Below are 25,659 nucleotides of genomic sequence, written 5' to 3' on the forward strand. Positions count from 1 at the left end.
TTAAGAAAGTAGGTTAAATAATATGTAAATATATTATTTATTAAGTGATAAAGATAGCATAACTTCAATCAGATACCTGAGAGATATGAAGAAGCTTAAGATACCTGAGATAAAGATAGCATAACTTCAATCAGATAATACTCTTGGGTATGTGGTTTAATCGAGATATGGAGGATGTGGTGGTGAGATAATCGGAGAGTTGATGGCCTGTGGTTTAATGGAGACAGTGGGCCGCCAGAGAGGTGGTAGGGCAGGATGTGGTGGTGGTGGCGGCAGGATGAGGCGGTGGCAGGATGAGGTGGTGGTTATGAAATTGGGGAAGAAAAGAGTGTATGCAAATTTTTTTGTTTTATCTATTAAACATTTAAATAAAAGCATGAATTGACCAAAGTACCCTTAAGTGAATAAACTTAACTGAAAATTTTAATCTGGTTAGTACTAAAAGACGTATAGTGTAACAAGTTTTGCAAATAAAGGGTTGTGACTGTAATTATTGAAGTTAAAGGCTATCCGTTGTAATCCAGTACAAACATAAAGGACGAAAAGTGTAATTTACCCATCGTTAGGGTGGGGGTATGGTTAATCACTCTAGGGTGATTGAGTGATTCTCTACCCAACAATATTATGCCATGTCAACTCCCCATTCCACTCCCCATTTTACACTCAATCACTAGGGGTCTGTTTGGTATGGGGTAATGGAATAGATGAGAGAATAGAATGGATGAGGTAATGGAATGGACAACGGAATGAAATGGATCATTTCATTCCATTGTGATGTTTGGTTACTCATATATGAATAGAATAAATCATTACTTTGTACAATTTGATAAACAAAAAAAAAATGAAGTAAACACAACTGTATTAAAGCGACAAAAATATAATTGACTCAATAATAATAATAATAATAATAATAATAATATATTAATGATAAAAAATTAATAATAGATTTTTCATATATATTAATATTAGTATGAACATTAATAAATATAAATATAAATACAAATAAAAGTATAATAATAATAATAATAATAATAATAATAATAATAATAATAATAATAATAATAATAGTAACAACATATTTCTTTCCATTCCTTGAAGGAATGGAAAAAAAACACCTACATACCAAGGAATGGAAATTGTTATATTTGGAAGGAGTTACATTCCCTTGGAATGCTCCATTCCATTATCAATGATAACCAAACATGTTTATTTTCATTCTATCAAAATGATCCATTCCATTCCACCTTTCATTCCTTCATACCAAACGCTACCTAGGTATGGTTAATCACTCTAGGGTGTTTGAGTTATATATTTTTTGATTGGTTGTTCTCTCCTCTCTCTCTCCTCCATCACTCTTCTCCACCTTCGGTGACTATTCACCGATTTCTCTCCTTCTCTCCTACTCAAACACCCTAACTCAATCACCCGGTGTAGTTCATCGATTGGTGAATGCTATCCCCGCGTATAATCACCGAAACCATACCGCCTAGCCTTATATGAAACCACCCTATTTATTGAAATGAAACCACCCTATGTATCATTTTACCGGTCATGGATCCCAAAACTACCCTCCGTCATGTCTAAAATCTAGTGAGCCAACACAACACCAACACCTCTTTTATATCAATCTCTATCGCGTTTTCTACAGTGTCCCCCTCAATTTTTCCGATTTCAATTTCAGCCACCAATCTCCGCCGATGACTCTCATGACTCCTCCTCCCATCGATGTATGTATACACATCTCACTTATTATTTCACACACATGTTTCTGTTTCTATCTCTATCTATCTAACCTACTGTTTCTACTAGCTTCTTCTTACTCACTTTATTCGCTTATCCAGCTGTGATCTCGTTACCGATCGTTTCTAATATGTTAATTTGATGTTAAGTGGCTTCGATTTTGTTTTATTTTGGTTATGTTATGGTTTTGGGGGAATTGTTCATTTCTAGGGTTTTTAATTTTCGTTGATCTGGAACTTTTGAACAATTGTGTCAGATTTCCAGATCTAATTTGTGTATTTTGTTTATTTAATGTTGCAGGCTGAGGAGGATGAGATGCTAGTTCCACATTCAGATTTCGTTGCTCCGGAAGGTCCTCAACCGATGGAAGGTATTGGATATTCATGATATTATGCTTCCGGATTCTTTAGTTTTATTGAATTTGCTACAATGAATTGCGGTGCTTGTTATGCTCGATTGCTCGTTATGTTTTGTTTTGTTTTGTTTTGCAAGCCTTATAAACATGATTGTGATATTGTTTGTGTCAGCTACACCAGCTGAAGCTCCCAATGTCGTTGATGCGCCGACTGTTGACGATCCGCCGTCGGCGCGGTTTACGTGGACTATAGAGAATTTTTCTAGGTTGAATTCAAAGAAGTTGTACTCGGACGTGTTCTTTGTTGGAGGATATAAATGGTATGTTGATCGTTTGGTTTTTGATGTAATTGGTTGTGATTTTAGCTTATGAAATGGTGTTTTGCGTGGGCAGGCGTGTTCTTATATTTCCTAAAGGAAACAATGTCGACCATCTGTCAATGTACCTTGATGTTGCGGATTCATCGACGCTGCCATATGGTTGGAGTAGATATGCTCAGTTTAGCTTAGCTGTGGTTAATCAAATTCATAACAAGTTCACTGTTAGAAAAGGTAAACCTTTTATTATAGTGTTCTTTCTGTGAAGCAGATTTCCGTAGATTTTTCTTTCTTTCTGGATACTCTTTATGTAGATAAAATACCATAAAGGCTAAGCAGCACATTAAACAAGCTCAGCTTTCAAATCTTATATATACAACATCTTTAAATCAATTTAAGTTGTTAATTAGTCAACAAATGCATTCTGTAATGACTGTCTATGTAGACAGGCTCATTGATAATAGCAATCTGTTTGCTCTAATGGGCCTGCACAGCATACTAAAGAAATGACATACTATGTTCAGTCATGAAGTTTGGTCCTTTGGTATTATTGTGTTTTGTTCATATACTTAGTATGTGAGTAATTATTTTGTTTGTTTTGGTGGTTATGACATCACATGTCTATAGTTGTCAATAATGAGCGTAGCGATCGCTATAGCGCGCTACGTAGCGTATAGGTCTAGGCTCACTATTAGGTTTTAGCGATAGATAGCGATAATAGCTACAATTTATCTTTATTTGTTTTTGTTAGTATAAATAGCAATTAAATATAGCTATAAAATAGCTGGATTTTAGGTTTTTGTTGAATATACATGTAAAATAGCATATATACCAGGGTATTTTGATATAACATACATATATATTTTTAAATTTGTTTTCTAGTGTATCGCTATTTATAAGATAGCCGCCGGCTATTTATTGCTATTCACTATGTAGCATATAGGTACCTTATCAGCTTATCGCTATTTGTCGCTATTGTCCACTTCCGGCAATTTGTTGGCTGTTTTGTATAGAAAAAGATCCACACATATTTAAAGGTTTTTGCACATATCACATGTATGTTTCAGAGTACACATCAGCTTTTTTTCCCATCTGGCTGACATTGCTATGGTATATTTGTAGCAGTTGCTCAGACAAGTGTCTAATAAGTACCTAACTAAATTCCTTGTTTCCCCTGGTCCACATATGATGCTTTATGATGGGTAAATTCTCATCATTTCTGCAGAAAGTTACTGTAGTTTGGCTAGGGTAGCCACCTATGATAAAGAACAGATTTTATAGTTTTGCTGGACGGATACGGATTGGGATGTTTACTTCTCGTTTTGATTCGTTGTAATGTTACTATAATCGCTGTAAATTCAGGGATACAAATAGACTTTCACTCATGTGAAAGTGCCATTTGAGCATAGATTGGATGAACCATTAAAGAAGACAGCTCTTCTATTCTTAGCATGGCATAAATGATTTCCGAATGTCCTGAATGATGTTAGGTGCACCGTACTTCAAGGGCCCAACCAACTAGTTTCTCCTTGGTGATTGAGGCTTTTGGTCCAACTTCTGTTGGCCAATAAGTAATCTGTTTGATATGTGAGTTTAAACATCTCTCATATATATCAGGAGCTATTTCAATGAAAATAACTGGGAAGTTAAAAACCCTCTGGACGTGTTTTGTACGTATGCCATGCCATGTAGAAGCACCTCTGGCATTTTATAACATGTCGAGAAAATGGAAGCGTTTGGTAAACCAGTATGTATGTGTATGTGTTGAATCTTTTGATGTATTCATTGGTTGTTGCGAGAACCATCAACCATGTGAGGATGAAGCTCCTTTTTGCAGCTTGTTTTGCATCTAGAGGGTTGTGTTAATGCAACGAGGGGCTATTTTTGCAGCTTTTAGAAGTCTTAAAGGGAAAATTAGTATTTTTACCCATTTTCTTGTAGGAGTGAGAGCGTACACATAACAGTGAGTACACTCAATAAAAGGGAAAAGGAAGTTATGGAACTGTGGCTAATAATGTCAAGTGCTTTAAGTGCCCCCATTTAGCTACATATGGTCAAGATAATCATAGCCTACATAACATGTTAGACCTTCATGCACAACGACATTATAGATGGACCAACTTGAACCACATGACTGTAAATTCTTTCTAGCCGGAGAAGACACCATTTATTACCACTGATGACAGAAATGCATTTTGTGGATCATTGATGGTCCGCATGTTCGAAACTGACTTTGTAGGTTGATATCAGGAAAAGAACCTACTGCATGTGCTAGACTGCTAGGTTTACCTATTAACAAAGAATATCTGTGTACAATAATTCTGGTCCTAAAAGCTTTTATTAATGAATGGGGATAATAATATGTTATCGTTCTGTATGAGGTTTATTTATGATTCATTCATACAATTCATACATATAATATCTATTTATGTTTAATTTTCTTATATTCTGATATGGCATAAATTATTGTACATTAAAAAAATCAGATTCGGTGAACACTTCTTATCAATTTATCACCAGTGGCATGCTGTAATATTCAAGAACATAATAATAATTATTATAATTATTTCAGATGTTCTCACTTCGCAGTTTGTTTTATTTTATTATTATCTTTTGTTCTTTTATTTTCTACATCGCTTGGCATGTAATATATTGATATTTGGTCATATCTTCATCCCACAGATACCCAACATCAGTTTAATTCACGAGAGAGCGATTGGGGTTTCACTTCATTTATGCCTCTAAGCGAACTTTATGATCCCAGCAAAGGCTATCTTCTGAATGACACATGCATAGTTGAAGCTGACGTGACTGTCCGGAAGGTTGTTGACTACTGGTCACATGATTCAAAGAAGGAGACTGGTTACGTTGGCCTTAAAAACCAAGGTGCTACTTGCTACATGAACTCCCTGCTACAGACATTATACCATATACCTTATTTCAGGAAGGTTGGTAATCTTACTACAATCAATTATCAATCAATCAGTTAATCACATATAAGATTTGATGAAAAACGTTTACATCATACCTTGTTTATTCAGGCTGTGTATCACATGCCAACAACGGAAAATGATATGCCATCAGGGAGCATTCCTCTTGCTTTACAGAGTTTATTTTATAAGCTTCAGTATAGTGACACAAGTGTCGCCACAAAAGAGTTGACCAAGTCTTTTGGCTGGGATACATATGATTCTTTTATGCAACATGATGTTCAAGAACTAAATCGAGTTTTATGTGAGAAACTTGAAGACAAAATGAAGGTATAGAGTTATTTTTTAGTTACCAAACTTGAATATTGTTTATTCTTGATGAATGAATACATACTTATGTACACTTTTTTCTTGTGACAGGGAACAGTTGTGGAGGGTACGATTCAGCAGTTATTTGAAGGACACCATATGAATTATATTGAATGTATAAATGTTGACTACAAATCAACAAGAAAGGAGTCTTTTTATGGTAAAAATCTCACTTAAATGTTAAGAATGACAATTTTTTTAAGGACTTCTGATTTCTTACTAATCTATATATTGTGTCAGATCTTCAGCTTGATGTCAAAGGTTGCCGAGATGTGTATGCCTCATTTGACAAGTATGTTGAAGTAGAAAGGCTTGAAGGTGACAACAAATATCATGCTGAACAACATGGGTTACAGGTTGGATGCTGAACAACATGTGTTACAAATATCATGCTGAACTACATTATTATCATTACCACCTACTAATAAACTATCTAATATGACCTTTCAGGATGCAAAGAAGGGAGTACTGTTCATCGATTTCCCACCTGTTCTTCAACTCCAGTTAAAACGTTTCGAATATGATTTCATGCGAGACACTATGGTGAAGGTTAGTCAGTCATAATAATAGCTTTATTTTGCTGTATATATAATGACTTTTGAGTTTGATTCAAGTTCAACGTATGATATTTGTCGTTTTTTTTTTGGGTAAAGGGTTACCCCGGTGATTCTATTAAAAACCGCAAATTAAGTACAAGTAGTGAGGAGAGTTCCACACTAGTTCATATATAGGACATGCCCCATATATGTAAGCCAAACAAACAAAAACCTATTCCAACACTTAACCTAGCCTACTACATCACATAACGATATCTAGTAGACAATACAAAATAAAATAAAACCAAAACATCATCCACCATCATCAAAAATGAAGTTGCCACCAATCGGCAGCCCCTTAGCACGGACCAGAGACAAACTATCCATTGGAGAACTTTGTGGAGGATGTGCTCGCCTCTACTCTCGCAGACGAAGAAGTCTTAAAAACATTTGCTTCATTATAGCCTTCGCGAACCTCCTCATCTTCCGAGTCCAGCTGGTCCTCGTGAGCCTCGCTAGTTTGCCTGAATGCACTCCATCTTTCCTTAAAACATCAAACGGATTTTTGGATATGACACTAGATGGAGTAGCCGATGAGTTAGTCCCCCCATGTGGTTTGGGACCAAGTGGCCTATATTCAAACTTCTGCTTCTGTTTATTTACAGGAAATCCTGGTTTCCTAGCCATTTTCTTACGATCAACATCCATAAACCCATCTTTATCTACAGCCGATTGATTCACTTGCTTCCGATTATTGCTCCCATCATGTTGCTTCTGAATGGTGACCGGCCCCTTAGGAGCCCTCCTAGTCTGTCTCGGGCATATCTCATCTGAATGACCAAACACCTTACAATGAGCTCACCTAAGAGGACTCTGATATTTGTCGTTTTGTACTCAATGCTGAACACATTTATGTTAATTCTTGCTTTTACAATGAGGATCATTATAGCAGAAGGCTAATCGCTAAATCAGTGATCTCATTTGGGATTTTTTTATGTAAACATTTGACTGTCCAGATAAATGATCGGTATGAATTCCCGTTGCAACTGGATCTAGATAGAGAAGATGGGAAATATTTATCACCACAAGCAGATAGAAGTGTACGCAACCTTTACACTCTTCACAGGTATTATATTTTACAATACTAAGCTTAAAACTAAAAGAACCAGAGAAAAATTGATTGGTTGGTAGTATTTTATTGGCTTTCAAGTTTTTTGTGGTTTTCTCATGATGAACCTAACCCTATACGCACAGATAGGGCTGAACACTTCGTGAAACCATTCGGCGGGAACTTCGTTTGTGTTCGTTCGTTTAATAAATGAACAAGCACGAACGAAAAAGTTGGTTTGTTTAGTAACATGAACAGAGGTCGTGTTCGTTCATATATGTTCGTGAGTGTTCGGTAACGTGTATGTTTGTGTTTGACAGTTCATTTGTGTTTTTAGTTTCTATATTTTATTTAAATACTTCAAAATTCCGACAAATAAAATATTTAATAAGTATCGGTGTATTATATATATATATGTTATGTTCATGAACGCTTGTTTGTGTTCGTTTGTTACCATTTGTGTTCATGAACATTAGTTTGTTTTCATGTGTGTTCATGAACATTCATTTGCGTTCGTTGCCTAAAACTAACAAACAAACACAAACACAAACACATTCGTTTCCTTAAGGACAGAAAATCACGTTCCGTAAGTGTTCATGAACAGTTCGTGAACACATATATTTCTTTAACAAACGAACATGAACAAGGCTTTGTTCGTGTTCGTTCGGTTCGTTTGCAGCCCTACACACACATCTGACGGTACATGGCTAGTAGAATGTCAAGTATTAATGGGAATTGGATTGTAATCTTGTTGGTAGAAAGAAAATTTTCCCACATGATACTCTTCTCATATTTATCTTCCACATATACTAATTTTCTGATGAATTTTGGTCTAACATCATCTTTGTGCAGTGTGTTGGTTCACAGCGGTGGGGTACATGGCGGACATTATTATGCTTATATACGGCCAACGCTTTCTGATCAATGGTGTGTAAATTTTATCACATTCAGCAATTATTTGTGAGCTTGTGTTTTTCATCTGTGTTGGGTTACATGCATACTTTCTTTATAAATTTGACTACATATTCCTCTGCAAGAAGCGATTTGAAAAGAAGATAATGTTTTGTTTGTTTGCAGCCGTGATGTTTTCTGTTAATACCTTCCTATTTACTAAGCCAATTTTTTGGGTCCCCGTTTGTTGTTCTTTAACTGTTTCACCATGCCATGTGTGATACAAGTCGTAGTTTTTATACGAGCTCCATATTTTTTATATGGGCTGTTATATTGTGTATATGTTATCATATTTTGTTTTGATATTACAGAAGTTGATTTTACTGTAGGTTTAAGTTTGATGATGAACGTGTTACCAAAGAAGACATGAAGAGGGCATTGGATGAACAATATGGTGGAGAAGAGGAGGTGACTTTGCTGATAGCTTGTTATGGTTTATATAAAAGTTTCTATACTATTTTATATCAACTGATTATGAATCTATATTTCTTCTCTTGTGTGTTACAGTTACCTCAAGCAAACCCTGGTTTCAATAACTCTCCTTTTAAATTTACAAAGTACTCTAATGCATATATGCTTGTGTATATACGTGAAAGTGACAAGGAGAAAATAATATGTAATGTGGACGAGAAGGATATAGCAGAGCACTTAAGAGTAAAGTGTTTAATCTTCTGATATGAATTATTGAATTCTTCCCTCGTTCTCACACCCGATGAACTACATATAAACTTGCGTAATCCTCTTTCAGATAAGGTTGAAAAAAGAACAAGAAGAAAAGGAGCAAAAAAGAAAGGAGAAAGCAGAGGCTCATTTATATACTATTATAAAGGTAAAAAAAATTACTAATCCGTTTTTGAGTTGCTGCATTGTTTTCAGAAACTGTTTTGACCTACCTTGTAATTTAACATGATTAGGTTGCGAGAGATGAGGACCTTCATGAACAGATAGGAAAAGATATTTATTTTGATCTAGTGGATCATGACAAAGTTCGTAGCTTCCGTATCCAAAAACAAACACCCTTTGCTCTTTTTAAGGTAATATATCTGGTTGCTTTTCCATTTTTCTTTTCATTAACGTTATTATCTTACTTTTTTCTATAATCATAACCAGTGGTTGCTGCATTAGATTTTTACTTGAATTGAACTGTGCATGTATCCTGCCTGTTTGCTTAATTTAACAAAATTAAACTAGCGTGCGTTAGCAAGTTATCTTACAGACACATAGTTATCTCACAAAAAATGTTACATTCATTACTACAAATGTTTGAATTGTTCAACGTGTATATGTACTTGCAAAGATGATTTTCAATATGTATGCATCATATTGATACTTATTTAATCATATTTCATCATACAAATTATAATTTCAGGAAGATGTAGCTAAAGAATTGGGTATACCAGTGCAATATCAACGTTTCTGGCTATGGGCAAAGCGCCAAAATCACACTTACCGGCCCAATCGTCCGTTGACACCTCAAGAAGAAGCCCAGTCTGTATGTACCTATTATTAGCATGCTGCTTCATTTTTTTCTTTTGTTCTAAATCACTGTTTCTTGTTGCATACCAAATTCAATACTAATTAGATAAAAGCTAATATATATATATATATATATATATTTCAAAAAAAGCTTTGTTAGTAATTCATTGTTGTTAGTTATAAGTTGGATATTCATTTGGGTCCTGTATCATATAAATACAAAAGCTGACCTGGAGAGCTTCCACCTGTTGACATGTAAAAAGTTTCCTTCTTAAAGTATAATTAAAATAAAATAAAATCTGGCTTTTGTGTAAACAAGTGAAAAATCAGCATCACTAGTTACAGCTAGAATTTGTAGTCTGCAGTATGTTGGATAATATTTTTTAAAAAGACTGCTACTGTCGACAGAAGTTATCTGTAAGTTGGTTGTTTTTTAAATCTAAAACCGTAGTCACAAAGCTTTTTAATCCCTGATTAGGTGGCCTATGCATCTTTTTTTGTTAGATTTTGTAGTAGTCTCTCTTTAGGGCTATATAAAGTTATAAACACAAACACACATAGTTTTATGTGCACATTCATAATAGTACCAGTGACAATTGACATGCCAACTTTGTTATGTTTTAGGTTGGACATTTGAAAGAGGTATCAAACAAGGCTAACAATGCTGAGCTCAAGTTGTTTCTGGAAGTAGAAGTTGGACAGGTGGTGACTTATTTTCTATTGAACTGTTGGTAGATGTTAATGATCCAACATCTAATTGTGTAATCTATACTAAATACACCTTTTCTTCTTTTGTTTCAAGCATAACAGTCTTCCTTGTCAATGCAGGATCTACGCCCTATTGCTCCACCTGAGAAGACTAAAGATGAGATTCTACTTTTCTTCAAACTTTATGATCCTTTGAAGGAAGAACTTCGGTATCCATCTATTCTTTTCTATCATTCATCAATTATATGAATGATGAATAATCCTTCTTTAAAGACAAATTAGGGCAACCTTTTGGATTCAAATAGTACATTACCGTAATTATCTCGTTAACATGCCAGGTTTGTTGGGCGGCTCTTTGTGAAGGCTACTGGAAAGCCGATAGAAATACTGGCAAAGCTAAATGAACTGGCTGGCTTCACACCTGATGAAGAAATTGAACTATTCGAGGTATTTCTTTCACATTTTGTTTTCAAATTGTTAACTTTGTGGATCTTTTTGGCTGTAGCCTTCATATTCTCCCTCACATGCAGGAAATTAAGTTTGAGCCCAATGTTATGTGTGAACATGTTGACAAGAAACTAACTTTTAGGGGTAGCCAGGTATGTTTTCTTTTGTTACCATATGTAATCTTTCTGATATAATTATTTCACTTTATGTATCTGATTTCAAGCATATTTTTTTTTGTTTTTACGGCTTTATAGCTTGAAGATGGGGACATCATTTGCTTTCAGAAACCTCTTAAAGTTGAAAATGCAGAAACATGTCGTTATCCTGATGTTCCCTCTTTTCTGGAGTATGTTCACAATCGTCAGGTATATCATCAACATTGAGTAAAATGCCATTTTCGTCCTTGAGGTTTGGTCAGTTTTGCGACTTTCGTCCAAAGGTTTGTTTTTCCGCATCTGGATCCAAAAGGTTTGAAATGTTTGCCATTTTCATCCGGCTCGTTAACTCCCATCCATTTTTCTCCGTTAAGTCATGGGTATTTTTTTGTTAACTTAAAAGGTTACATGAAGTGAAAAAGACTGAGTTGCCCTTTAAGTTAACAAAAAAGACGGAAATACCCCTGGCTTAAGAGAGAAAAATGGATGGAGTTATCGAGCCGGATGAAAACGGCAAAGATTTCAAACCTTTTGGATCCAGATGCGGAAAAACATACCTTTGGACGAAAGTCGCAAAACTGGTCAAACCTCAGGGACGAAAATGACCTTTTACTCTTTTTAATATTTCTGTTTGTTCTGTGTTTATGGTTAAGAAAAACCTTACAACCCAATTTGTTACATTACCTAAATACTGGATGGTGCATAGGTTGTACGGTTTCGTTGTCTGGAGAAGCCTAAGGAGGATGAGTTTTCTCTGGAACTGTGAGTCCCTTAATATTTTTGACTTTGTAAGTCTGGTCAAAGTTCCAGTTCTCATGCTTGACTTGACTCGACTTTTGTGCATTTATTTCAGGTCAAAGCTCAACAATTACGATGACGTTGTGGAACGACTCGCTCGCCATTTAAACTTAGACGATCCATCTAAAATCAGGCTTACATCTCACAACTGTTACTCTCAACAACCCAAACCTCAGCCAATCAAGTATCGTGGAGTCGAACATCTATCCGACATGCTGGCTCACTACAATCAGGTTAATGTTTTATTCATTGCTTTCCAATGAGTTACTCAATTGAAGCTGATCGTTACTAATTTTGTCTTCTATTTTTGTTGCAGACTTCTGATATTTTGTATTATGAAGTATTGGATATTCCTCTGCCAGAACTACAAGGCCTGAAAACTCTGAAAGTTGCCTTTCATCATGCTACTAAAGATGAAGTGAGTACTGAGTTACAGACAGTCTCGTACTCTCGTTTTTTCTTTTATGTTTATTCTCTAATCTTTTTTTCCTGACATGTTATTTTAACTAATTATTGCTAGGTGGTCATACATACTATTAGATTGCCAAAGCAAAGCACAGTAGGGGATGTCATCAATGACCTTAAGACCAAGGTAAGTGTAGAAACTAATCTTCTTTCATGTTGTAGTTTTTCGTATATGTTTTAAACTAGTAAATTGCCCTGCGTTGCTGTGGCCTTGAAACATAAAGTGACTTGAATTTATACTGTCTAATGAAAACGTATTATATCTGACCCGACTCGTTTCCGAAATTTTTTTTACGTCAAAACGTAGACCAGTTCACCAGTATTGAAAACGTACATAAAAATAAGCATGAAAACATATTATATTTGACCCGACTCATTTCCGGAAAAAATAAAATTTATGTCAAAACATAGACCAACTGAAAACATACATAATAGTAAGCATAAGAACATATTATATTTGACCCAACTCATTTCTGGGAAAAATGTACGTCGAAACGTAAATCAACATGAATTTATACCGACACGTACACAAGAATAAACACGTAAAACTCAATTACAAAGTCTTTAGAAAGTTAAATGGTTGTAAGTGTTAATACTGAAAGTTGAGGGGTAAAAGTATACAAAAAAAAACACAAAAAAGAAAAAAAAAAGGAAAAGTCAAATTACTGTTCATGTAAGTTGGTTATTGTAATATTTCTGCCTCTAATTCTAATTTAGTATAGTTTATTCTATTTGCTAGTATCCAGTACTATTTTGTTACCACATTTTCTCTTACTTATATCATGGTTAATTGTTAACTGTTGTGGAACAGGTTGAGTTGTCTAATCCAAATGCAGAACTTCGCCTACTTGAGGTTTTCTACCACAAAATTTACAAGGTATGTAATATTTCTGTATCCATTTGCACAACTACAAATTGTCTTATGTGTCTTTGCAGTCATATATGTGATTTATTTTGTTTCTAAACTTGTTTCCATATTTGCAGATATTCCCCCTGAATGAAAAAATCGAGAATATCAATGATCAATACTGGACGTTACGCGCTGAGGAGGTATATATAAAATGATGTACCATACTTTGTTTTTCAAATGATGTACCATACTTTGTTTTTCATATGTTATTTTAGGGATTAGGATCAAATACAAAGGATCCTTATTGTAAGAAGTGTAAGAAGGATTCATAAAGTGACAAGTGTCCAATAACCTAAAAAAACCCATTACACAAAAAAAAAAAATAAAATAAACATCCACCACCACCAAAAACCTAAACCCCCTCCCCCATCACCCACCCCAAACTTTTTTTTTTTTTTTTTTTTTTTTTATTTTTTATTTTTACCGGGGGGTGGGGGTTTAGGTCTTTGGGTGGGGGTGGGTGTTTAGTTTTTTTTAGATTTTTTTTTTTTGGGGGGGGGGTTAGGTTTTTTGGGGGTTTTTTTTGGTGAGGTATAGTTTTTTTTTTTTTTTTTTTTTGTTGCCCGAGGGGGGGGGGGGGTGTTTAGGTTTTGGGTGGTGATGTAGTGGGTTTAGTTTAGGTTATTGGACACTTGTCACTCTATAAATCCTTCTTACACTTCTTACAATTAGAAGTCTTTGTAGAATAACTTAACCCGTTATTTTAGGGATTAGACCATAAAGTTTTTGGTTTTATATTGATTTGTTTTATGCAAGTATTATAAGATTAATTTACTTACAGGTTCCAGAAGAAGAAAAGGATCTGGGTCCTCAGGACCGTCTAATTCACGTTTACCATTTTACAAAAGACACAACTCAGAACCAGGTGGTTTGCGACTTTGCGTTTATGGCAGATTAATTTATTTTTATATCGCTGTGCTTATCTTTACTGTAGCAAATACTAAACAGTCGATATCTACACGTATATTGCTTTCACAGCAGGTCCAGAACTTCGGGGAACCATTCTTCCTGGTAATCCGTGAAGGTGAGACATTAGCCGAAGTTAAAGTAAGGATACAGAAGAAGTTACAGGTTCCAGATGAGGAGTTTTCCAAGGTACACACTACACGCCCTTCTTTCGCATAAGTCTTATCTAATCAGTTTTGCTTTCGGTTTCTAACTTCATAACGTTTCAGTGGAAGTTTGCATTCCTGTCTTTGGGACGTCCCACGTACCTTCAGGACTCGGATATTGTCTCTAGTCGATTTCAGGTCCGTAAATTTTCCTTCTAAAAAAACAGTTGCAAAACATTTAGTCGTTTGTATGCTTTAATTTGATACACGCGGCCCTTCGGTTTCAGAGAAGAGATGTTTATGGTGCTTGGGAACAATATTTGGGATTGGAGCACTCTGACAATACACCCAAGAGGTCTTATGCTGCAAATCAGGTACATATATGATAAGAGTAAAATGCCATTTTCGTCCCTGAGGTTTGGCCAGTTTTGTGACTTTCGTCCAAAGGTTTGTTCTTTCACATATGTATCCAAAAGGTTTGAAATCTTGCCATTTTCATCCGGCTCGTTAATTCCATCCATCTTTCTCTGTTAAGTCAGGGGCATTTCCGTCTTTTTGTTAACTTAAAGGGTAATTCGATCTCTTTCACTTTATGTACAAGCATTTAGCATAATGTACAAGTAATCAAAAGATCGAATTGCCCTTTAAGTTAACAAAAAAGACGAAAATACCCCTGACTTCACGGAGAAAAATGGATGGACTTGTCGAGCCGGATGAAAATGGCAAAGATTTCAAACCTTTTGGATCCAGATGCAGAAAAACAAACTTTTGGATGGAAGTTGTAAAAGTGGCCAAACCTCGGGACGAAAATGGCATTTTACAGCTTAGTTGTTTCGGGTGTAAAATTTCTGTAAATGATTAGTTGTAACCATGGAGTAATGGTTTGTGCAGAACCGTCACACATTTGAAAAACCGGTTAGAATCTACAACTAAGTTAGAGAAATTATATGGTGAAGCCATTGGCAAGTTACGTGTACGGGGGAAAAGCATGAATCAAACCACATGAACCTAGCAGCAAGAGAATGCAAGCATAATCGAACTTCTGGTAGATGTGTAATTCTTTGTGAAAAAAGGTAGCCGATCATATCATATCATATAGAAGCGCATACTCTTTCTTTGTGTAGCATCCTCCTTGAGGTGATGTAGTTTAGGTTATATATTTCCCCCTCTCAACTTTTATTCGACTGTATCTTTTAGACAACCATGCATAAGTTTTGGGTTCGTGTTGTATAGAGGTATAGTTTGTGTTGTTCTTTAACTTCAATTCACCCGTTCTATATTGTGACTTTATCATACAAAACTAGGTATATGAGATTTCTGTGTTATGCCATATTGATTCAACTTTTATCATCTGTAACTGTACATTGTTGCAAGATTGCCCATAGATAAAGATAGTGTATGTGATGGTGTATTAGCAACCAGGTTTCGTTGAGTGATATCATCAAACACCTTTAAGGCCCCTTTGTTTCCTACAAGAACCGTTGATCATGATGTTATACGTATGCACGTTTGGCTCACGCTTGTTGGCAATCATCAGATCCACCACCTTCTCGGCCTGTAATCTACCTTGCAAACAGTACCCGTAAACCAAATTGACGCAAGGGCCAACATCGGCCAGCCTTCACCACTTTCCGAAACATTGACTCCATTTTGGGAGCCTTTTCGATCTTCTCTTCTTTTCAAAGTGAATCCACCAAGATGGTGTATGTTTTAGCATCTGGATTCTACCATCTTGTTGAACAACTCAATGCCATCTTTCCATTTGTATTACACAAAGCACAAAGTCACAAACCATGGATCACTGAGTTCTACGTGCCCTGGTTTTGAACTTCCGTTATCTCGTTTACTGTTTGGTGGATATCTCTTGCTTCTAAAAAAAAAGAGCCAAGGCTTGCTAAAAAGAAAAAAGAATGAAGTGCTTGATAAACTTTAAAACCTAACATTGGCTTGCAAGAAAACAACCTAAGCATATCCATCTCGGCTAGGACTTTGGTTGCATCTATTAAAAGCACAATTCAACAGACTGTAATCGTGGTGGGATTGTTAAGTCGTGTGTTTATGTTACATTTTATGTATAGCATAACTTTTGAATAAAGGCCATGGTTAAATTACTTATGAAAATTGTTTAATTTTGTACTTGAACATATCAAAGTTGAAAACAACAATTCATACCACACCATCAACTTTTGTCAAGTTGACTCAGCCCACAACCAATATGGCAACAAACCAAAAAATGTCTTCTTGCTTACTAAAAACTAAACAATATACATTCCTTACACAACTTTATTATAAATTACATTCTCAAAATATTTAAAAAATATATGGAATTAGAGCCTTGACATCCTTGTTAAACTTCTCCCCAAACTTCAACACGTACCATTCTCTTGTAGCCAAACTTCTTCCCATCAAGTAGCATATCGTGCCAATAGTGAACGAAACCGAATACATTGTTTGCGATATGCAAGCGATTCCTATGAACTCTAGAATCTCGAACAGATAGTGTGGGCATATGACCAAATTAAACAATCCTCCATTTGGGATTTTATACTCTTTATCACCCTTCTTTCTTAGATTTGAAAGAATCCAATGATGGTAAAAGTTTCCGGTTATTCCAATCAAGAACAACGTAGCTCCAACATATTTGAGATCGACTAACGGCTCAACATATGCTTCGGATAGGTATTGCGCGTAAATCATTGTCGCGGTAGAGATGGTGTAGCTTAAAGTGATCGGTATTGCAGCTTCAAGTGCCATGTAACCGCTATATTTGTGAACTAAAAGCACCTAAAAACAGAGAAAAAAACTAATTGCATAAATGACAAATATCGGCATATGGTAATTTAACACTGAATTAACATAAGAGTACTTGAGGGTGTGTCAATATACAACTTAAAACTACGAAAAATTGTATAATTATATATACTTACTGCGTAAAAGATGATCAAAATTCACCTATAACCGGAGAGAAAAAAAAACATATTATATTTAAAGCAATAGGTACAAGTGTATTTTCTATTAAATATTAAATTTGTATTTAAAATTTCTTAATTTACACTAAATCTACATATTTTGTTTTATATAATTTGTATAAAAAACAGTATTCACTTATTTACATGAAATGTTACATTAGGCTAATTTTTATATAATTTGTATAAAAAACAGTATTCACTTATTTACATGAAATGTTACATTAGGCTAATTTTTTATTTCATTAAAAAATATACATAACAACAAAATATTTTTAATCATTTTATATACTATATAGTTATAAATACTTATTTATCTATTCTAAAATAATGTAAAAAATATACTTGAATTAATAGAGTAGATGCACAAAAGAAGCAGTGAAAACAGCATGCATGAATTGACCGGTTCAAACAATTTACCTCAATGACCCTCTTGAAGAAATGAATGGTAAGAGCAGATACAACCATTAAGAGTCGAAGATCTTGACCGCGAAAAGCCACGAAAGAAACAAGACCTACGAGGAACGCTGGTGTATAGAGTAACAACATCCCATTTCTACTAGCCAACTTGATTTCTTGATCCTTCGTTGGTTTCTTCGAGTTTGCGACATTAAAGAACTTGGAATACTGGATGTGTTTGCCTTTGGTTTCCATGTATCCGCTGTGTGCGAGTGAAAGACAGCTTAATATCGACATTGCGGTGACGAACAACGAAGATGGTGGTGGAAATAAGAGTGTTGGCAAGAATGATATCACCATTTTTTTTCTGGGTTTGGAAGTTTAGATCTCTAAATGCTAGCTACTCTTGTGTTTGGCAAGTGTTTTATGGTGCAAGTTTTAAGGTTCGAGTGTACTAGAATATAGTATTGAACTTGTGTTTGTGATTGTGCCAAGTTTTAAGAATTTAAAGTGTACGTTTAGAGTTGTGTACTTGTGTGAAATGAGTGGATCTAGCTTTTTGTACGTGTGTGACAAATGGTAAATGAAATGAATGGACGTGTTTTTTCCGGTAACAGACCCAGGAATTATTTTCTGGGAGTGCGGATAAGGGGTTCAACCATATTTTCAAGAAGTGCGATTGAGTTTTTTTGTCTAAAAAATAGTATTTTTTTCCCCAAAAGATGCGTCTACCAACCCAGCTATCAATATGGGTCCGCCCTTAGTTTTTCACACATGCATTGGTGAATGATTAAAGAAAAGAATAATTAAATAAATAGGATCAAGCTAGAGTGTCAACAAAACATTCCCCACCCAAAAGAGTAAAAGGGGTGTTTAGGAAAAAAAACCAGATACTTCTAGTGTGTGTGTTTTTTTTGGTATTCCAAGATTGCTATCTTTGTGAGAGAACCCATGACAAGTCTGACAATGGTTTTTAGAGTTTGCTAGTGTGGCAAACGAACTTGGATAAAAATAAACGAACTTGCTAAGTTCGTCTTTAAAAATCATTGTTGGGTTTGTCATATGTTCGCTTTTGAGGATGTGAAACGTCTAGAAGTGTAAGTAGCTCCAAAAAAAAAAAAAAAAAAAATTACTTGTATCGTTCTCCTTTCCAAGCAAACTACTCAAGTACTCATACAAAAAATTCACCATATGGATCTATACTAAACTTTTAAGATCAGTTCAAATCTAGAATGCTTATGTTGTCAAATTCATATTTATGTGGCTTGTTAAATTGTATGTCATTTAATGAGATAGAGATCACAAGAAACAAACTTATATAGCGTATGTAATAGAGATAATTTGGTTATGAAAAAATTAATGTTAAATGTGATGATGACACGAAAATGTAAGGATGTTTGTGAAGGATTCTAGATCCGAGAAAAACCAAGTGTTTTTAAGGATAAATGTTGCCTTCTCAACACTGCATTTATCTGTTATGTGCCACACCCTTGGTTCCATGCATAAGTTTAATTTCTTTATAATTTCTTTATAAGTTTATGTTAATTAGCATGTGAATAAAGAGATAGTGGGAATACCCATATTCTCATTTTACGTAGGATTAGGAAGTAGTGGGGTGTTAGTTATTTTGTTTCCTTTAAAAGAGGATTATTGGTTTGGAGAATGATATGCAGAAAATTAATCTAAAAACTATCTCTAAATCTCCAAGTTCTCTCTAGTTTCTTTCTTTTTGCTTTGGCCAACAATTAAATTGTTGGAACCACAACAGTGGTATCAGAGCCGTCGTGATCCCCCCGACCATGGTTGCTCTCACTCTATCCGAAACCGAGTTCTACCAATGGATGAATGAATCCCTTGCGAAGCTCGAGTCTCAGTTGCAAACCCTTCTCAACGAGTTCCGATCGATTCGAACAGCGTGGGAAACCCCTAAAACGAATACACCTCCAACACCAGTTTTCGCTATAGCGCCGCCGTTACCTTCCGCCACCACACCGCCAACAACCGCCACTCCAAATTCCACCAGCTTCAACCCACCTACAACCGTACCAGCGTTTGAACAACCTATAACCCCAAAACCCGCAGCGGCAACTCGACCTTTTGCACCCTTCCAACCCATGAAACAAGTTCCTGCCCCTCCTATACAACCTACATTAAAACCATCGCCACCACTTGGCCTGTTTGCACCATGCTCATCTCCGACACCGGTCACCAAACTTGTTCGTGCCCTTCGGTGTAAAAATGTGGTGCATTACCCTTTTCATCTAATACCTCTAGAAGCATCAAAGTCTCACGTGATGAGAATTCAAATTGCATTTTCCACAACTGAAGTACACTTAACTAGTTGGGTTCACTTAGGATGTGAGATTGCAACGAATGAAGATGAGCCAATCATGGGTTTTGCGCATGGTGTCAGAAGGAGACGCGAATGGCGCCCACCTTGGCGATCGATCGAGACCGCACCAAATGCAACCGGAAAAATCGAGTGGCAACTGCCATGGCGTAATACTTCTCCGAATGCGGACGGAAGACTCGAGTGGCGGCCGCCGTGGCCTATTACTGAGAATCTCCTGATTACATCCTTGAGGACAAGGATTGTTTTGAGCGGGAGGGAATGTTATGTGCCGGTAGTTGTCGAGTTTTATTTTTATTTTAGTATGTAGTTTATTTATTAATTAAGCATGTTTTGAATTATAGATAGTGGGTCAAGATAGTTGGTTAGTGGGTAGTTATTTATCTTTTTAGTATTTATAGTGTAAGCCATTTGACGTTTAGGGATTATGAATGAAAAATATAAGAGAGTTATCTCAAGTCTTGCATCTTACTAATTTCTTTTGAGTTTGATCCACTCAACGGATTATCTATCAACCGATTGGTACATATCAATTGGTATCAGAGCCGCCTTGATCCACCTTCGGACCTATGGCTGCTCAAACTCTATCCGAAACCGAGTTCTATCGATGGATGAACGAATCGCTTGCGAAACTCGAGTCTCAGTTGCAAACCCTTTGCAACGAGTTTCGATCAATTCGAGCAGCGTGGGAAGCCCCTAAAACGAATGCACCTCCAACACCAGTTTTCGCTCTAGCGCCGCCGTTACCTTCCGCCACCACACCGCCTACAACCGCCACTCCAAATTCCACCAACTTCAATCCACCTACAACTGTACCAGCGTTTGAACAATCTGCAACCCCAAAACCCGCAGCGGCAACTCGACCTTTTGCACCCTTCCAACCCATGACACTAGTTCCCGCCCCTCCTATACAACCTACATTAAAACCATCGCCGCCACTTGGCTTGTTTGCACCATGCTCATCTCCGACACCGGTCACCAAACTTGTTCGTGCCCTTCGGTGTAAAAATGTGGTGCATTACCCTTTTCATCTAATACCTCTAGAAGCATCAAAGTCTCACGTGATGAAAATTCAAATTGCAATTTCCACAATTGAAGTACACTTAACTAGTTGGGTTCACTTAGGATGTGAGATTGCAACGAATGAAGATGAGCCAATCATGGGGTTCGCGCATGGTGTCAGAAGGAGACGCGAATGGCGCCCACCTTGGCGATCTATCGAGACCGGACCAAATGCAAATGCAACTGGAAAAATCGAGTGGCAACTGCCATGGCGTAACACTTCTCCGAATGCGGACGGAAGACTCGAGTGGCGGCCGCCGTTGCCTGTTACTGAGAATCTCCCGATTACATCCTTGAGGACAAGGATTGTTTTGAGCGGGATGGAATGTTATGTGCCACACCCTTGGTTCCATGCATAAGTTTAATTTCTTTATAATTTCTTTATAAGTTTATGTTAATTAGCATGTGAATAAAGAGATAGTGGGAATACCCATATTCTCATTTTACGTAGGATTAGGAAGTAGTGGGGTGTTAGTTATTTTGTTTCCTTTAAAAGAGGATTATTGGTTTGGAGAATGATATGCAGAAAATTAATCTAAAAACTATCTCTAAATCTCCAAGTTCTCTCTAGTTTCTTTCTTTTTGCTTTGGCCAACAATTAAATTGTTGGAACCACAACATTATCCTTAAAAACACTTGTTTTTTCTCCAATCTATCATCCTTACATTTCCGTTGTATCCTCGTAATTTAAATAAGAGAAGAAGAGAGCAGATATAAATTGAATAAAAAAAAAAACAAAGATAGAGACCGAGTAAGATGATATAATTAATATCAAATAAACCCAATCATTAATTAATCTTAGTTATTAAACCCCAAAAGATAGGAACAATAAGCACCCTCAACTAAGATCATAACACATATGGATCAAACATAACTCAAGAAAATAAAGACATAAATTTGGAGTATCATATCCTCTTCTAGATACACAGTATCATATCCTCTTCTAGATACACACAAAATAGGTATCTAGAACTAGAGCTGATTAGAATCTAAAGCCAAAATGGTACTTAGATTCATGGGTTTCATGTACTCAGTTGTTCCCTTCATAATCTGATCTACAATAAGTCTGCTTGCCTTCTCAGATGGATGAAATGCATCCCAAAATGCATAAGCATCCCGGTTCGGGCATACGTTAGACAATGGCGTACAAAGTCCGATCCCATTGTATGGTCCTTGTCCGCAACATGCTATTTTCGAAGTGACAAACCCTACAAACAAAAAAAGTACGTTACTTAGAGCATGCCCAATAGAGCCATCCGACCCCTTTTTTGGGTGGTGTGACATCCGACCCTGTTTTGTTGGGGCGTTTTTGGCCCTACGTTTTTGTAGGGGGGTGAAGTCGACCAAGTGGGCGAGTGGGGTATTTGGTGGTTAGGTAATATACATTTTTTTATTAGATTAAATTTATAAATAATATTTTGAATTAATTACATGGTTAGTACCCGTGGTTTGTCTATTTTGCGACTTTCATACCTATTTATTGACAGTTACACAATTGGTACCAACTTTTATAAAATCATTTCACCATGAGTACATCACATGTACTAACATAAATTCTAAAAATCATTTCACCATAAGTACATCACATGTACTAACATAAATTCTACAACTACAGTATTAATGGTGAAACAATTTGTAAAAGTTGGTACCAATTGTATAATTTCTAAAAAATAGGTATCAAAACGGCAAAACAAGTAAACCTCAAGTACTAACCATGTAATTAGTTCTAATATTTTTTTGAAAAAATACATATATATTTTTTTCATAATTTTGTAATACTTAAATATAATTTTTTGATTATATCAAATAATATAAAATCAAAGAAATATTTTATTGAAATAAGTAGTTTTTTTGTTAATATAAATCGAAGAGATATTTTATCAAAATAAGTAGTTTTTTTATTAATATTAATGATTATTATAAAAAAAAGGAATTTAATGTTTTTAAAGGATGGGTGAAAATTTAAAATGAAGCTCGCCAGACACGTAGGTTGATTTTACATAAAATAGTTATTGTCACAACAAATATAAAAACTCACCATAAGCTCCTGGATTGCTCATGAAATCATTGTGCATCTTCCTTGTGTTTACACCAACAAACACATGACTACCAAGTTCTTTATTAAGACCAATAAGCATATCGTCTAGCTGCGGGTTGAACAAAGATGCAGCCCTTTGAAGCTCGGGTGCACATTCACCGTTTCGACTATGTTGAGCCAGTTCGGCTGGCACGCACCCTAATGGACCGGTTCCAGTCACTAGCACCCTCCTTGCCCCCAAGTTATACAGCCTCTACATTCACACAAAATGTGTAAAAATATTGTGGTTGTAAACTTGTATATGATTATATGAACTTGAATACATACCAATAAAAGTTTTCTATATTCGGATATTATAAAAGGAACATAATCTTGAAGACTGAATTGACGCGAGCGAGCAGATAGCGGGACTAAGTAATAGTTGTTAACAAAGTCATTGCCACCAAGTGTCACGAGCACTAGCGCATTGTTTACAAGTTGTCTCGTTTTTTGTGCTCCTATGAGCGCGCTAACTCGTTGTTGGTATTGTTCAAAGTAGTCAAGTTGCATTGGTGCACGAATTATGTTCACCTGAAAAAAATAAAGATGAACCATGTAATGCTAACCGGATAATAAGAATGTTTTGAGTTTAATTGTAGTTGAAACAGTATTATTGAATGATATTTTCCGTTACCAATAACTTCTAGTTATGAGTGGGATTCTAGTCATTTTACTGTGTCAGGATAACTTAAGAATCTTTTTATTTAGATTCCTAAATAAAAAGATTATTGAGTTATTTAAGATACAGTAAAATCTCATTCATAGCTAGAAGCTATTGGTATTATATTTGAGTATGACTGCATTACTATATTAATATAATTATATATTTACTTAAAAATTATCTACTTAATTATAAACGAAATATATAAATATAATAATACAATCAAATCCAAATATATCTCGAATACTATTGAAACGACTTATTTAAAAGTTTACAAATTGGATTCCGGTGTCATTTAGTATTCCAATTCCCGCGGACGCAAAGTTGGCCCCAACGATAAGTTTTTGCCCATTGAGCTCGGGGCTCAGGTACGGCAATGTGGGTTCAGACCCGATGCGTTGACCTGTGGTCAAACATAAGCCAAGTTAATATATCTTGAATGCGTTAGGCAATTAGTGTGATATATAGTTAATTAAACATGAAACTTAACTGATAAGGTCAGGAATATTGTAGCCGTTGGAGAACCGTCCAGTGGCTCGATGGCTCGGGTGATCAATACCATAAGGTGGTGCATCGGCTCGGGCAGTGGTGGCCAAGTAATTGTTGTTGCCACTATCAACTAACGAGTCCCCGAACACGAAAAATGCACGTGGTGCGGCTTCGGCTCTAGGAACAAAAGGTGTTAATGATAGTAATATGGTAAAAATGAGACCAACACTTGTGGTACATAAAGACATAGCCATGAGTGAGAACTAGAGTGTTGTGTTTGTTTGGTTTGTGGATGAAACAATTGATGGGGTTTTATAGGGTTTTGGTTATGGGGACACATTCATGAGGTTAGTAAATTTTGGGGATAATTGAGGACCCCTAATGGTAATGAAATTAAAGGTGGTAAATAAATAAAAGTGGTTGAATTTTATTTTATTTAATTTGACGGTTGGATTTATTGGGTTGTTTAATGGCAAGAGGTAAATTATGTAGCATTATTATTACTCTTTTAATCGGTGCATAATTCACCAAACAATAGTTTAACTCTCCACCGCAATTGCAGTTTTCCTAGTAATTTTTTTATTCTAAAAAATACGAAAATATCTATTTTAAGATGGATCATTAACAAAACTAGGTTTATCACTCTAGCCGCGTTGCGGCGAACTTCTTTTGTTATTTAGTCTGTGTTTACATGTGTTTTAAAATCACTACAAGCGCGTTACACACGAAACCACTAACATGAATAAAAAGAAAATGTAAAAAACAGTAAAAAATAATCGAAAGAAAATCAACCAAAAAAGTTGCATGTTAATGATGTTGTTCGTATGAAATCCGTGGTCAGAGACGAGCAAATAATACTGGGTACCGGTACCAAATTTCCCAAACCGAAGGATCATAAGTACCATTTCGGTGCCGACTTTTGGCGTTCCTAGTACCGGTTCGCTACCGATTTTTACCTTCATATGCCGGTACCGTAACCAGTATTTTCGGTATCGGTTGCCACCGAGCTCATCTCTACCCCTGAAACTAAAAAAAGAAATCATTAAAAGTTGAAGAAAATCAACAAGAAAAAGTTATACGATACCGTTGTTGTTTGTACGGAACCCGTGATCAGGGATGAGCAAATAGTAACGTGTAGCAGTACCGAATTTCCCGAACTAAAAGATTTTCAAACTCAAACCAGTACCGACTTTTGGCGTTTTCTATATCAGGCTGGTGCCGATTTTTACCTTCATGTACCGATAATAAACCAGACCGTACCTGTAATTTCGATACTAGTATTGGTTGACACCAAACTTATTCAACTGGGAAAGTAAAGAATATAATAATAATTATTAT

General features: G+C 35.8%; 3 protein-coding genes across 6 annotated transcripts; 1 reads left to right on the forward strand and 2 right to left on the reverse strand.

Annotated features, from left to right (window-relative positions):
• Positions 1 to 1,538: 1,538 nt before the first annotated feature.
• Positions 1,539 to 15,667, forward strand: LOC110868259 (ubiquitin carboxyl-terminal hydrolase 12). 4 transcript variants are annotated; one of them, XM_022117383.2, is made up of 32 exons: positions 1,540 to 1,727; positions 2,041 to 2,110; positions 2,268 to 2,415; positions 2,489 to 2,646; positions 5,095 to 5,360; positions 5,454 to 5,672; positions 5,763 to 5,871; positions 5,952 to 6,067; positions 6,162 to 6,260; positions 7,264 to 7,373; positions 8,208 to 8,282; positions 8,636 to 8,714; positions 8,814 to 8,960; positions 9,055 to 9,135; positions 9,221 to 9,340; positions 9,676 to 9,798; positions 10,407 to 10,484; positions 10,611 to 10,699; positions 10,829 to 10,937; positions 11,021 to 11,089; positions 11,192 to 11,302; positions 11,799 to 11,854; positions 11,946 to 12,123; positions 12,207 to 12,308; positions 12,411 to 12,482; positions 13,167 to 13,232; positions 13,340 to 13,405; positions 14,047 to 14,130; positions 14,244 to 14,360; positions 14,441 to 14,515; positions 14,605 to 14,691; positions 15,209 to 15,667. In XM_022117383.2, exons 1-32 carry the CDS (start codon positions 1,698 to 1,700, stop codon positions 15,248 to 15,250), a joined length of 3,351 nt encoding a protein of 1,116 aa, XP_021973075.2. In that variant the 5' UTR covers positions 1,540 to 1,697; the 3' UTR covers positions 15,251 to 15,667. The 4 variants fall into 4 exon arrangements, with proteins under 4 accessions (XP_021973074.2, XP_035831097.1, XP_021973075.2 ...); XM_035975205.1 differs by having other exon boundaries at positions 14,247 to 14,360; XM_022117382.2 differs by having other exon boundaries at positions 1,539 to 1,727; positions 8,636 to 8,960.
• An 873-nt stretch (positions 15,668 to 16,540) lies between these two features.
• LOC110868260 (steroid 5-alpha-reductase DET2) lies at positions 16,541 to 18,139 on the reverse strand. Its single transcript, XM_022117384.2, has 2 exons — positions 17,704 to 18,139; positions 16,541 to 17,101 (listed from the first exon to the last, which is right to left on the reverse strand). Exons 1-2 carry the CDS (start codon positions 18,040 to 18,042, stop codon positions 16,628 to 16,630), a joined length of 813 nt encoding a protein of 270 aa, XP_021973076.1. The 5' UTR covers positions 18,043 to 18,139; the 3' UTR covers positions 16,541 to 16,627.
• A 3,743-nt stretch (positions 18,140 to 21,882) lies between these two features.
• LOC110868261 (GDSL esterase/lipase At5g33370) lies at positions 21,883 to 24,616 on the reverse strand. The gene is made up of 5 exons (XM_022117386.2): positions 24,323 to 24,616; positions 24,108 to 24,235; positions 23,460 to 23,702; positions 23,133 to 23,385; positions 21,883 to 22,302 (listed from the first exon to the last, which is right to left on the reverse strand). The coding sequence occupies exons 1-5, from the start codon at positions 24,573 to 24,575 to the stop codon at positions 22,067 to 22,069; spliced, it is 1,113 nt and encodes a 370-aa protein (XP_021973078.1). The 5' UTR covers positions 24,576 to 24,616; the 3' UTR covers positions 21,883 to 22,066.
• Positions 24,617 to 25,659: the final 1,043 nt, after the last annotated feature.

Source organism: Helianthus annuus, chromosome 7 (assembly GCF_002127325.2).
Source record: "Helianthus annuus cultivar XRQ/B chromosome 7, HanXRQr2.0-SUNRISE, whole genome shotgun sequence".
Classification (NCBI taxonomy): Eukaryota; Viridiplantae; Streptophyta; class Magnoliopsida; order Asterales; family Asteraceae; genus Helianthus; species Helianthus annuus.